General features: G+C 43.4%; 1 protein-coding gene across 1 annotated transcript in view; it reads right to left on the minus strand.

Moving 5' to 3' along the window:
* Positions 1-566: 566 nt before the first annotated feature.
* Positions 567-15042, minus strand: part of DOCK9 (dedicator of cytokinesis 9) — a 310670-nt gene continuing 296194 nt past the window's right edge. Inside the window, exons 50-55 of the mRNA XM_012644431.1 lie at positions 14416-14562; positions 11350-11560; positions 5895-6085; positions 3679-3779; positions 3406-3544; positions 567-1419 (exon numbers count right to left, since the gene is read on the minus strand). Of these exons, the coding sequence (XP_012499885.1) occupies positions 1297-1419; positions 3406-3544; positions 3679-3779; positions 5895-6085; positions 11350-11560; positions 14416-14562 (912 nt within the window). The 3' untranslated portion in view covers positions 567-1296. The remainder of the gene's footprint in view (positions 1420-3405; positions 3545-3678; positions 3780-5894; positions 6086-11349; positions 11561-14415; positions 14563-15042) is intronic.

Below are 15042 nucleotides of genomic sequence, written 5' to 3' on the forward strand. Positions count from 1 at the left end.
TGCCAGCTTTTTGTCAGTCTTGTTTTATCTACCCACCCTCTTTCTTTCCCCTCAAGTATTTTAAAGAAAATATCAGACACCATGTGATTTCACTCCAAAGATCCCAGCATCCCGCTCCTCTTATCACTGCGAAAGAATAATGCCCAGTCTCCACTCCCAGAAGGTCAGCAAGGTTATTTTAATACAGATGTGATACAGAATGTTTAATTACAGCAGGGCAGTGATCCCAGTTAAATAAAATTAAAAACCTTTATTTTCCCAAATATAAAATTACTAAATTAATGTCTTCAAAGAAAATATAACATGGTGAAAGCTTTAAATTATACCACCATTCACCACAGGATTTATGATTTACCAATGACATACTCCACCATTTTGGCAAAAGGACGAAATTTTTAAACAGTTTATAAACCTAATATAGCAAAGACTGTATACATCTCCATATTGCACTTTTTTATGTACAAGAATAAAACAGTAAAGTGTATTGCATATACTAAGGACACAAATTTGTCACAATTAAACTTAACGCAGAAGCTGATGTATTAAAAATGTAGAAATGTAATAATACATGTATGTACAGAATGCCGAGACTGTATTAACAAACTATATGTACATAACAATATACTGTACTACTTTTAACTTTTTAGCATAGTTGTGTTTATTAATACAGGCCTTTGGTGCTAAACGGCTTGACTAGTTTTAAGCTCACATAATTTCTTAAGCGTTCGTATTTTTTAAATGCAAGGAAATGAGTATAAAAGCACTAAATCTCCTGGTTCACCGGTACAAAAATTACAATGGTCAGTTCCTTTAGGTCATCAAAAACTAGTCACAAAAATAGTTCTTGTATGCAACCTGAATGTGCCACAGGAAAAAAAATATTTTCAAGATTTTCCAGCTCAGCCTAGAGGCAAAATGTGGCCTCTCAGGCCTCAATTTCAGTGCTGCTGTCCCTGCTGTGTACATTCCAGAACACTTTTTCTTTAGGCCATTTATTTTAATACTACTCTGTAAAGAAGAATAAAATTTAACTCCAGCTTAAGAATGTCTACCACACACCTCTGTTAAGACACAAAGAAAAGTTTCAATATTGCCAGTTAGATTTAAAAAAATATGTGCACCCTCTTACGACTCCCATAGAAAAATCTGCTAAGAAAAAACACAGTTCTCTCTCTCCTTTCTCTCTTATTCCTCTTGGCTTCTCCCTGTGCTCGGTCTCCCCAGTGATTAGCTTTGGAAATCATCCTGAGTTTGCAAACAAGAAAGCGAGTCCCCCATGTGGTCCATGAGGCGAGGTCACACCACCGAGGACGAGCTGGTCATTCCGTGAACCATTGTGCTTGTTGGGGTTCCGCTGATGGCATTGAAGATGTGAAGGGAATTTGGTAAAACGCTTGCCTTCTCCTCCAGGGGGCAGATCTTGAGGCACAGAAACACAACATTACCAAAGCATAAGGCCCCAGGCAGACATTTCACAAAGCGGTGTGTTTACTGTCACACACAAATTGTCATCCAACAGTCACTCCGTTACTGCGAGTAATGGTACGCCCTGATAGCCTGGCTTTGGTGGTGGACAGAGGGAGACTTTCGGCTTATCTAGTGACCATTTTCAGATCAGGATTGTAAGGAGAAAGTCAACAACCGCACGTTTGGTTTCCTCTACAAGTTAGTGAATGAAGAGCCTTCTAGACTCACCAGATCATAGGCAACTTGAGGTCTATCTCACACATGCTTGACTGGAGCACAGCCTAGCCTTGTTCCTTGAAAAAGCCTTTTAAAAAGAATTTGGAGTATCCGTGTTTCTCTCCTGGCTCTTTTTCTCAGGGTCTTACAGATTTCATCTTGGGAGGGAGAGGGCAGCTACCCCTCTGACCCTCAGTAAGTATCTTTCCATCCCCCTTGTGCCCGGAAGGGATCTGAGTGTAGTCTTCACCTCCAGCCAGGTGGACACTGAGAGCACACGTGCAGAGGCCCCTGGGAACCCCAAACGCAAGCCTATCCCCGTCACAACCCTTTTTGCTTATGGGTTCAGGGGGCTCAATCTTCACAGTTGTTGACATAATGGAAGTTTAAGGTACAGTCAAGAGCAAAGCACTGCATTAAACGTCTGCACAATCTGGGAGCTTGATAGCCTCAGCCCACCATTTCTTCCTACTTTCATCTTTCCTAGTGCCAAATGTTGGCACCCACCGATCAAGCTCTCCATTCTATAGGAATCTGGAGGCTCCATGGAAAAGACCTCAAGTTTTCTCCAAAAATTTGTTCCCATGAAACCCTTCCTTTCTGCTTAATTATTCACATGCTCATTTCTCTAATCATTAGAATTTCTTCTACTTTTTAAAATGTCCATAAGAGGTTGCTTTCCTCTGCACTGTCATTATGCCAATGTCTGCAGATGCTCAAACTCAGTAATAACTTTATGTGAGTTAGTTTATCAGAAAAATAAAATTAAAAAATGATATTACCATCCCATCTGAATGTGTCAGCATGGAGGGGGAAAAAAAGCAAGTGCATTAAACCTCACATATTGAAGTTCGTTTCCTGCAATGGAAACGTCCTACCTAAATCATCACATGACAGGACAACTAACACAAACAGCTCTGTTTCCACTTTGCAAGACAAACAGGCAATGGTGTACGGAATAGACAAAACCAGTTACGTGTTGTCAAGGTGCTAACATTAACCATAAAGACTACGACAGTGACTCAGACGAAGTTCCTGTGGTCAGTGGAGAAGGGACTCCTCACAAAACAACAATGTAGATGTCGCTTCACTTGGTACCCTGGTCACCTCCGATGACTACTGGGCCCACATACAGAACCCTAGTGAAGAAATTCTTACAGGAAAGAGGGAATACAATTGGGAAGATGCCCGTAATGACAAGAAACATAGACACAGCCATGAAGAATCCACTGGGGCCCCCAGGTCAGCTGTAAACAGCCAAAACTGGAATAGCCCTATAGTTTTAAATGGCAAAAGACATTTAATGCAACAGATAATTCCTGAAACCAGGTTGGTAAGCCCTGTTCTTTCAAAGAATTGAATGAATAAAGAAAGTTGTAAGAGCAGTATGGACATTTTTGTGGGTGTGTGTTTTTTTCAGCTAGATCAGGTGGGAAGAGACCAAGCTCATGAAACATGGCCACCCCTAAGAGCAATGATGAGGTGGCTGCTGCTCTCCCAGGGTTGCTTTAAATAATGACACACAGGCAATCTGTTAGCTGTTCCCCAGATAACCTGGGGCTAGAGAGTAGCAGGAACGTGGATGGCTACATTTTTCTTCAGGGATCAAAATTCTGGAAGGATAGCAGAAGGCTTAGGTCATCACAGGGTGTACTTGAGACCCCAACTAATCTTCACTGCCTAAACAAGAACTCCAAGGTGTCAGAGCCAGGTGGCACTTACCTGCTCGTGCATGATTTCAGAAAGCTCTTTTGCCATTTCCCTGTAGTTGGCTTTCATTTCTTCCTGATACTCTAACTGGTCTTCTTTAATTAGACGTTCATTTACCACTAAGGCCTGGCCGCAAGCTTCCACAAATTGCCTGGAATGGTGTGGGAGGGGAATTAAAAGCACGTGGAGGACAAAGAATGAGTCTAACCAGTGTCATCTCTTTCCAGAGCGAGCACAGAAATTATCAATATGTGAAGAGAAGAAGACATTTTCAGTGTGCTTTACCTGAAAACTTCCTTAAGCAACTTCACTTTATTGTCAGGATATCTTTTTGTGTTTGTGTCATCTAAAAAAGCTCGGGCATATGCTAGTGGACCAGCATTGACCTAGGTAAAGAGCAGAGATTTGAAATTATGTTAGGAAGAAAATTACCATTACGATTTCTTTGGTTTCAGTTGGCATGCACTAAGAAAGCCGTCAGAGTGAGTTAGTCATGACCCAGCCTTCCAGGAACTTACAACCCAAAAGGCAACCATAAAGCACACACTGTTAAGGGTCACTTGAGTCCATCACCCAAGCCACCCTCAGGGCACTGTGATGATGGCTCATTTTATGTAAGAAGAAACCAATGCTTGGAAAACGTAGGAGCCCATTCAAGTTTGAACAGCCAGTAAGCAAAACGCCAGAGATCCCAGCCCAAGTCTTCCAACTCCATGTCAAGGATTCTTACCACCAAGGTATTTGGCCACTGGAATTTGTGCCCCACTACAATGAACAGGTCTGTCTGGTGAATATAAAAGTTAGTATATATGCCAGTTTTTAAAAACCAGCTGTTCACTTCACTGAATTGTGTAGCCAGCCACGGGCGAACTGATTTGCCATCCTCAGATGAAGTAACATTTGCAGGTGTGCTGAGAGCCAGAGATTAGGAGCGTTTAGCAATGTGGAGAGCGAACCAGAACCCTGCATTGCTCTCTCTGTTAGTTAAGAAGAGTCCTTTGAAGTCGGGTAAGTCAGGAAATAGAGGAACACAGAGAGAAAGGAGGTTGGACATATTGGGGTGGGAAGGAGGATGTTCTGGGCATCTGAGACAGCTTGGGAAAAGACTCAATCATGTGATCACTGCAAAATCTTTCCTGGGAAGTCTGGTGGCTTGGAATGCAGGGGATTTGGGAGAGCTGTCTCTCCATGGTTCTGATTCATGGTGTGCAGGATTTGTATAGCATAGCAGGAGCACTGAGCCACGAGAACTCTCACCGTGAGATGTGAGAGACAGGGGGGCACCAGCCGCAGCGCTGAGGCATGCTTGTCACTGGAGGGAGATGATTTAACATTTACCAATTACCTAGGGAACCGTGTAAGATAACTTTCTAAAAACCTCTTGGCCAGGTGTGGTGGCTCATGCCTGTAATCCTAGCACTCTGGGAGGCCGAGGTGGGAGGACTGCTTGAGGTTAGCAGTTTGAGACCAGACTCAGCAACAGTGAGATCCCATCTCTACTAAAAATAGAAAGAAATTACCCAGGCAACTAAAAATAGAAAAAATTAGCTGAGCGTGGTGGCGCACACCTGTAGTCCCAGCTACTCAGGAGGCTGGGGCAAGAGGATTGCTTGAGCCCAGGAATTTGAGGTTGCTGTGAGCTAGGCTGATGCCACAGGACTCTAGCCCAGGCAACAGAGCAAGACTCTGTCTCAAAAAAAAAAAAAAACCCTCTTGTTAAAGGTAATGTACCAACAGAAAAGTACATATAGCACAGGTATATAGCTTAATGAATTTTTACAAACTGAACATACATGTTAACATATATCTAGATCAAAGATAATCTTTTCAGTAACTGGTGCACATCACTTGGATGGCCATGTGGAAAAACCATACCTTGAAACTTATCCTATACCACACACACAAATCACTTCCAGACGGATCACAGATCTAAATGTGACTGCTGAACAAAGGAGGAAAACACAGGAAAACATCTTTGGAATCTTGGAGTAGACAGAGATTTCTTAAAGAGAGCATAAAAATGCTACCAGTTCAGAAGACAATTGGTTGATTGCACTATATTAAAGCAAAGAATTTCTGTTAAGCAAAAGAAATCAAGAGAGTGAAACTGAAGACAGTTTTTTGGATACAATTTTCAGAAAACAGAAAACGATGGTTTTATAAGAAAATCTACGCTCTCTGCACTGCATATTTAGAAGAGTCTTGACGCTTCCAGTTAGGCACCTAGAACTCCCCAAATTGCTAAAAAATCACAGTAGTATGGTGCGCTCTCTTGTCCCTCACTGATGGCTTAGTGAGAATGACACACCTCACGGCGGGGCGGGGTGGTTGAGGGCCCTAAGGCCGCCTCCCCCTCTGGTATCAGGAGAAACTGCACAGACGAGGCAGTCCCTGGTAAGCCAGGGACCTGAAGTGGACCTCGCTGGTGTGGACGACCTGAAATTCACCAAGGTGCCAGGGGGCTTTCCCTCTGCTGCCCTCAGGCCTGGTGGGCCGCTCACCTGAACGCTCACGCTGCCCTGGAGCTTGAGCTGCAGCTTGATCATGTCCACCTCGGCCGAGGAGCACAGCTGCCGGAGCTCCGCCACCTTCCTACTCATCTCGTCAATGGCCACTTCGATGGGGTTCAGATCGGTGTGGTGTTGGTACATGACGGGGATCCGCTTCTTCACGTAAGGGAAGCAATGTATTGCTGCAGAGAATGAGTCCCAGATTATTCCACAGCTTGCACGATCTTTACTGCTACTGAGGTAGGAGTAATTATTATCTCCACCTTACAAATAAGAAACCCAAAGCTAGCTTGCCAAAGTCACATGCTAGCACTTTGTGGAACCAGAATACTGTGTTGCTTTATAATCGTGTAACCGTTTAATGACAGGCTGTATCCCATAAAGTCAAGAGATTTAGGACCTTCTTATCCCTTTAATGTGAGAAGTGTGTCTTTGAAGAAATCATTTTATCATTCCTTGCTCAATTTTCTCATCCATAAACACCCTTGGAAGTTCTAAGATCTGAATGAGTTAGCAGGTAAAAGATGACTCTGACAACATAAAAAAGACTCAACAGTTTTGAGATGCTATGTAACACATTAAGTCTAGAAAATAGCTCCATAAAAATATCCTTGAGAAAATTCATTTCTGGCCATAGAACAACTTTGAGCCACCTGCTAAATTTGCACTAATCTGAGAAATCAATGAAAAATAACAAATGAGAATATACTTCGAAGCAAAGCATCTCGTGAACTAGAAATTCAGAAACTTTTAGAGTTGTACTACTAATAAAGGTATTTTAAAACTCATAGCAATGAATAAGAAATACAAATAAAAATATTTACTTTCTCTTACACATTTTTAACCAAGAAAAGCTAACTAATATTGTTTTTATTTATCATAATAAGATGCCTAAGAATATCAACACCAAAGAGTCAGTTTAAAAACAAACAGAAAAACAGAAGGTTCTAATTTGGGTCTGTTTCGCATTTCTATCTTGTTGCTTTATGTGGTATATAAATATCTATGAATATCTATAATAGTCTCATTTAATATATATTTACTAACAGACATGTAGATAAGTACTTAAAGCTTATTTTATTTTTTTATAAGCAAAAGTCGGATGGGAGTGGTCATGCTTGGATTTACTACGATTCCATCAGTGGCAGGGGAGAGTTCACTCAAGAAGGACTTGTCACGGAATGGGAAAGAGGGTAACCTCCCATACAACTCAGAGTTCCAAGGGGCCAACCAATATCTGGACAAAGGTCAGAAAAATGTCCTGCCTGAGGCAACCTCATCTGTCACACTCCTACAGGCCTGTTCTATTCTCAAATGTTTTCCCAATGGAAGGTCAGGATTCCTGTCTTGAGTTTCACAGTTTTTAAATGGCAGTGCTGGGATCCACAGACCCACTTTGAGAGAGGCTGCTCTGACAGTTAATGACAACTAGGCCTCACTGCTCCCCAGCCAGGGGCGGTGGCCCCTGGACAGACGGGCTTGCATTTGCATGGACCCGTGTGCTTTATAGAGAAACGGGACCACCTTCCTGTTTGTAAGGAAGGAGCCCCTGTGGAAACGTTTTGTGAGGCCAGCAGCCATGTCACGGGCTTCATGAGTGCCATGCTGTGGTAGCACCGTTAGTTCAGAGAGAAAAACCAGCTCCAAGGTTAACATTTGTGAGGTGTCCAGGGATCACACCGACTTCACTTGGTATAGAAGTCCTGAGCCACTGCCGCTTGTGATGGTAACTGGAGCCGGCCCCAGGTGGAGTGAGGTGCAGTGACACCACGCAGACAAAACCTGTGGTCCGTGCTGAGCCTACAAGGCCCACATGATCTGGGACCCCTGCCAGCTGTTCCCATTTCCCCTTGCTGACCTCACATGCACTCTTCTCCCACAGGCTCCCTGGGCTGCAGCCCCACCAGCCTCCTCCTCATGGTTCCCTGAGGCCCGGGCACAGGACCACACCGTTGGCCTTTGCCCTGACGTCTTCTCCCTCGATGTTCCATGGCCCACTCCTCACCTCCTTCAGGTCTTACACAAATGTTACCTCTTCAGCGAGGCCTACCCTGTCCACCCCATTTAAACTGCAACCCTCCCCTCAACCTCATGCTCCCAATCTCCTTTTGCTTTTGTCCAGAACACAGATTATATTCCAACACGGGTCCGTTCACTCATCTGTTCACTGCCTACCTTCTACTGTCTGTCTCCTCTGGCTGGAATGGCAGCTGCACAGGGTCACAGACATCTGTTTGGTTAGTGTGCCTGGTAGGAACACTGCCAGCGTGCAATGCATTGTGTGGAATGAATGAATGCATTACTGCCCAAACGACTACATGAGACAGCAAACTGGCCCTGGAAGGTGGACGGTTAGGTGACTGAGCAAGCCACTGGGGAAGACCCAGCTGACGAGCATGGTGGCCGTGTGCTCTGGCTGGCTTGAATAGAAGGTGGACGGCAGGAGGCTGTTTCCAACCTGAGTGGGAGTCTCGGCATGATTTGGAAGACTTTGGAATAGTGACTGGGAAGAAACTCCTTGGCAGAAGTTCCATGAAAGAAGGAAAGGGGGTCACATTTCATGTTTCAGGGCAGGCTCAGAAATTGCCACTGAGGAGGCTGGAGAGTGAACATGAGGGGTTTCAAATGAGCACTGGGGACAACCCTGGAAGGTAACCCCGCACTGGTCAGGGGTCAGGGAAGGCCAGGGCTCCCTGCAACTTGGAAGGCCAAAGGTCAGACTTGAAGCAACGCAATAGAAGAAGAATCCAAACGATTAATAACTTAAGGGAAAACTCTTAAGTTGAAAGTCTTTAGAATGCCCTAGTGTGCGTACCTTTAACTAAAAGTTGATACAGAGTTTGTGTGTTTTTAGTGCCATTTTTTTTTTTTTTTAAGAGACAGGGTCTTGATTTGTCGCCCAGGCTGGAGTGCAGTGACACAATCATAGCTCACTGCAGCCTTGAACACCAGAGCTCAAGTGATCCTCCTGCCTCAGCCTCCTAAGTGGCTGGGACTATGGGAATGCATCACCACATCCAGCTAATTTTTAAATTTTTTCTATTTTTTATAGAGACGGGGACTTCCTAAGTTTGCTCAGGCTGGTTATGAACTCCTGGCCTCAAGTGATCCACCCACCTCAGCCTCCCGAAGTGCTAGGATTATAGGTGTGACCCACTGCACCTGGCCTTTAGTGGCATTTTTATAACCTTTTCTCTAAATATTTATGCAGCCCAGTAAGTATTAGTATTATTTTAATATTCTGAGATCTTTCACAGCAAAAATCATACCTTTTGTATGTGTGTTTTGTTGGACTATAATCCCTCTCTGCTCACCACCAACCCCACAGAGCTCAACAGTGGATGTGATCTAGCAAAATCAAGTGCATTCTTTCCCCTCCTGGCTCCAATTTACAAAGTATTTAACACAATGAGACGCATGTTCTAACTCTCATTTTACAGACGAGGAAACAAAGGCACAGAGAGGGTGAGCTAACTGCCCAAGGTCACACAGCGAGGCTGTGACCTGGGTCTGCAGGACGTCCAGGCCAGACTCTCTGCTGCCCAGGCTTTCTCAGCCCCCCAGCTGTGGACGGTGGTTACCCCCTGGGCCAACAGCATGTGTGTCTACTCTGCAGTGCAGTCATTCTGTGTCCCCTCTGTCCTGGCAGATACAGAGCTTTGCTTACATGCCACGTGCTTTATCTAATCTCAAGTAGCTATGTACAAAATGGTAACCTGTACCCCCGGAAGAATGTGCCACGGGAAAACACCCTCTGGTAACTGTTTATGAATCAGTGTGCTACCTTCACAGTAATCATGATACATCCTGGCCTTGACTCGGCAGTGAACCAGGTTTATTTAAAGCAGCAGTTCTCAAATCTGAGTGTGCATTAGGTCACCTAGAGGGCTTGTTGAATACAAAGAGCCCGGCCCCACTCCCAGAGTTTCTAATTCAGGAGGCTCAGGGTTGGGCCCGATGATGCGCATTTCTAACAAGTTCCCAGGGGATGCTGATGCTGCTGGTCCCAGAATAACCTTTGATAACCACTGATTTAAAGAATCAAAAGTAAAGTCATCAGCACTATACCAATAAACACCATGAGCTAGTAATTCCTGTAATTCCTGTAAAACGATTCCATCTAGAAGTGTAGTTATCTTGCTTAATAAGAATTTGCTACTGATATGTGCATTACAAAAATATTTCATTTATTTATGGGGTAGGAGCTAACATTTGTGAGGACAATATTGTCTGTGCTTCACATATGTTACTCTGTCATTCTAAAAGCAGGAGTAAGATGCTTTAAGAATATAGGTTTTAAACTTTTATCTCATTTCCCTCATAGGGAGGGTAAAAATTCCTTGCAATACGCTGTCCTGAGCTAATCTGTAATGACTCATATTCTTCTTTTGATAACAGCTTTACTGAGGTATAAAGCGCACATCATACAATCCACCCATTTATAGTGTACAATTAATTCCCTGGTGAGAGCTGAGAATCACCTGGATGCAGCATCCGACAGTACTCCTTCCATTTATGATGATAATGCATTAATTATAATGTTCCACATTATCACCCAGATGGAAACACAATGCCGACTTCTAGGGAAGCAGTGGGTCCTTTTCTGGTTCGATGTAATCAAAGGCAACTCTTTGGAAAACGTGCCTAAATGGTGGCTAATGACACATTTGGCATTCTGAACAGGCCTCCCACTGATTTTTTTGATCGAGAAATTGTTTTATTTTAGGTTACCCCAGTTATGCTGGTGACCCTAACCTAATGAAGGGGTTAAACTCCCCCAAAGAAGGTAAAAATCACCCCCAAGATGACTCTACATTTGTCCCACTGGGAAAAGACGCAAAGCACATTTCCAAGAATGGGTTATCAATGGTTAATCAGTGCCAAAGGGATCAATGAAAATTGCATCAGCAGAACAGGAGCTTCCTGGCAGTGCAGGTACTCAAGCTGAAGCTGGTCAGCCACCATGAGCAAAGAGGTAGAAGAGATTCAGCCTCATGTCCCATTTATTCATTCAGCCTAAAATTGCCGAGCAGGTCCACGCAGGAGCCTGCGCGGCAGAGGTATGTGAGACAGGTCCCCTCCGTGCACGGCTGCTGGATCTGGGGCCACGACCTGGAAAGGGCTCCGCCAGGTTTCAGAATGAGTCTGTAAGTCACCTGAAACTATGTGCAAAAGCACCTGGACAGATAAGGGGCCACCATTTTCATCAGATTCTAAGAAGGGTAAGTGATCTTACACTAGGTATGAACTTCTTGTCTGGTGGAAGAAGAAAGTACTAGTAGACAGATAAACAAAGAATATCACGAGTATTCAAAAGTAAGCGCTAGATAAATGTGGAACTGTCATGGGTATCGAGGAAGCTAGCTAAGCTTGAAAGGCCCTTCCAATTCCTGAAACTTCTGAATCCCTCCCGGACAGCGCTGCATCCTGGCGTCACGCAACGTACCTGTCAGTATGGTGCGCCGTTTGCACTGCTCTTCCACCCCACCCTGCCTCTTCCCAGCCTGGGTAAAGGGCATCTCAAACATGAAGCGGCGGATGTTGTGTGATCTTTCAAACTCTGTTTTCCTTTCTTGCAATTCTTTTTCATCAAAGAACGGGGTCACGTGAGTCACCTGGATATACGCATACTTGGAATCCAGGTCCTTAGGGTTGACCTTTAATTGAATAAAGAAAATGGAAGATTGGTGCTATTTGCAGGAATCTCTCAAGCCTTGCTTAAGCTGTATTTCCCAACTTTTCATGAGTAAACATGTTGGGAAAAAAGTAGCATAAAACCCACCCGCATACCCACCACTTGCATCAACAATTGCTAACATTTTGCTGTATTTGTTTCAAACATACACTCACATACACAGACTTTTTTTAGCTGAACTATCTCAAAGTAAGTGGTATACATCATGACATTTCAGTTGGCTTCTCCTAAGGATGAGGGCATTCTCCTCTACAACCACAACGCATTACCATACCTAACAAAGTTAACAATGATTCCCTAATACTATCCAATACCCAGGCTATATTAACATTTTCTCAAATGCCTCCAGACTGTTACTTATAGTCATCTGTGTCTGAAGCAGAATCTAATCCACAATCACACTTTATATTTAGTTGTTGTATCTCCCTCGTCTTGTTTAACATAGAATTCCCCACTATTTTTTTTTTTAATGACATCGAATTTTCTGAAGAAATCTTGCTTGTTTTCTTGTTGAATGACCCTCAGTCTTAATTTTTCTGTTTCCTAAAGTGCAATATATTTGGCTAGGAATTTGTTTTAGGAATAATGTTTGAAAGCTAGGCCTCTAAATTATTATTAATCTGTAGACAGATCAGATTAGATGTCGACAGCTTCAGACTAATTTAATACAGGTACAGACAGAATCTAATGATAAGTTTAGTTCCTACTTAACTCAACATGCTTTTAAAACCACATTGCTAGAATTGGTGGTGCTCTCATTTCTGTGACATGATAGAAAATTAAACACAGGCATTTTCCATAAAGACACAAAAGCTTATTAGGGAGACAAACCAATTTTGCACATTTTAATTGGATTTAACCTTCTAGAGTAATAAAAAAGGACACAGTAACAATGACTGTGCAGAGAATGTGGTGACCACACAGACAATGAATGAGAACAGCATGGTCTTACTGCTCTTGGAACAGAGATGTTTGTAAAGAAAAATGAAAAATGGATGTGAAACTGCCACTTTGGAAGTTAAGAAAATACATAAAGTCATAGAAAGTTATTATTTATGTTTTAGAAAAAGCCATCTGGCCATCTAACTGTATTTGAATCATTTTAAAGTCAGTGGGAAAACCATCTTCTTGCCTACTTTCCGGTGGTGTTTCCCTGCTCTTCACTCCCCGGGTGTGTGTGCCCAGAAGGGATGGAGGATTGGTGCTTGGTGGGGGAGGCGGTAACTCTTCCAGCTGCTGTATCAAGGGCCACGTATTAAAAGGGGAAGACTGACTGAGAACTTGGAGGAAAGTCTGCAATGTTAAAGCCACCACCTGATGCGAAGGTTTCAGTTTCAGAGAAGAAGGCAAATGGGACCAGAATCATTTGGCCTACAAAGTGAGGAGGCCTTCATAAAGTCGTGTTGACATTTCTGCTCATAAATGGACCAACAATGTGTTTATCCCTTTTCCTTTGTGCAGCTCTGTTAAAGTGACAGTAAAGAATTAACCTGCATGCACCTAGGAAAGAGAACAGAAGACAGCAGTGGCTGGGAGATTTTAATGAGCCTTTGGAGGAAGGTGAGTGGAGGTGCTACTTGACTTGGCAGAGTGAAGGAAGTTCTAATCCGTGTTCCCACGGCGGGGGAGGGGGGGCGGGTAACACACGTGAGCCGGTGCGCCACTCAGAAGCCTGCGAGGACTAGATTTGTTGTCCGTAGGATTAGGGAGACTGAGTGAGGCGTGAGATGGAAAATGAGGCAAGTGGCCCAAAATCCCCATCTGGACTCAGGAATGCCAAGTTCCCTTCCCTAGTCCCCACTTCACAAGAGGGCAGAGGTCATTCTCTGAAGAAACTGGACTGGAAACTGTAAGCGGGTCCACGAGTCTCAGCAGAAAGCAGGCCAAGGTACAGAGTGGGTAGAGAGCAGGTAAGTGAGAGGCGTACCCCTCCCCAGCGCCCCACCCACCTGGGCAGGAGAATGGAGGATTCTTCTCTGGAGAGAGTGAGAGGCCCCAAGGAAACAGATTTTAGACACCGAGGACCCAGAGGAAGGCTCAGGAAAGAAAAGGGACCAAGGATCACTCCAAAAGGTTTGCCCATCCCTGGTGGAGAGCTGAACAGGAGGTTTTTTCTTTTGTTTTAGAGACGGGGTCTCGCTCTGATGCTCAGGCTGGAGGGCAGTGGTGCTATCAAAGATCACTGTAAGGGGACCATTTTTAATACAAAGAATAAAAGCTCTACTTCTGCCTGAGTTTTGGGAAGCAGAGGGATACCCAGCTTCCTGGAGATGTCCAGAAGAGGGTGGGATGCATAAATGTACAGGAAAAATGTGTAGGTTCCCAAAGGGTCTTCATGAGAGCAAAATGCAAGAGGACAGCCCCTCTACACACAAAGTCAAGCTCACTCCTACAATCATCCTAGCTGGTGACTCCATTCCTTGGTCTGCCCGTCTGTCCATACATCCAACCGTCAGTGACGCAGACTGTCAATCATGTCTAAGTGCAGGGGAAAGTGCAGTGAGTAACAGAACTTGGGACCCCACTCCTTCAGACTTTCTAAATATCTGGACTAAAAATGACACATTCCTTCAGATATTAATTATTTTAAATTAGTATCTTTTTTAAAAGTATGCAATATAGACTTGCTTAATGTCAAGCATGCAGTGGAAAGCATAAAAAGGTATTAAGAAGAAAACAATACACCTGCTACTCAAGGCCAACCATCCTTAATTTTTTTCTGTTTTTTTCCCATACACATTTATAAATATATAATCCATCACACTTAATCAATCAAAACATTATATTGCCATGAAACTTATTCAAACACAGTCATACCTTGCCAGAATCTTGTATCATTTTGACATTTTCAGAACCAAATTTATCTGAGTAAAGTTTAAGGAGTCTCTGAGAAATTTCTGACAGAGGTGTGAGTTTGGGTTCTTTGTAAATATACTCCTTTCCATCTTCATCTTCAAAGAATCCCTGTGACATAAAAGCACAATCAGAGTTCTCCCCGAATAGAAGCCCAAGGCTTACCACCCAGGAAGGGTTCTTTTGTTACAAGGGGAAGAAAAAAAAAAAAAAGAAAAGAAAAGAAAAAAGGAATCATTCTAAAATAAAATCCTACTTAAATAGGCTTTCGGAATAAGAAGGAAAATGATAATAATGGGAAGTCTGGGTGCAAAGATAAAGGAAAAACACAAAATTGCAAACTTATTCAAGAATGCTGTCATTAAGTGTTGAGTGAAATGAAAGATTTTGGATTCAAGACTGTGTTGTCTCAGTGAAGTCTAATGATGGAGTCAAGCCTGTTTCACGTTCCCAAGAAGCAGAACTCACTAAAAAATGATCAGTAGCCTGCAGTAGGCAGGCTTCAGAGATACATACACATCCTTTCTCCTGTCTGTTCCCATTTACATGGGATTTCACGGCATGAACTGACCCATTCAGGCCTGGAGCATG

This window comes from Propithecus coquereli, unplaced genomic scaffold, assembly GCF_000956105.1.
Source record: "Propithecus coquereli isolate 6110/MARCELLA unplaced genomic scaffold, Pcoq_1.0 Scaffold212, whole genome shotgun sequence".
NCBI lineage: Eukaryota > Metazoa > Chordata > Mammalia > Primates > Indriidae > Propithecus > Propithecus coquereli.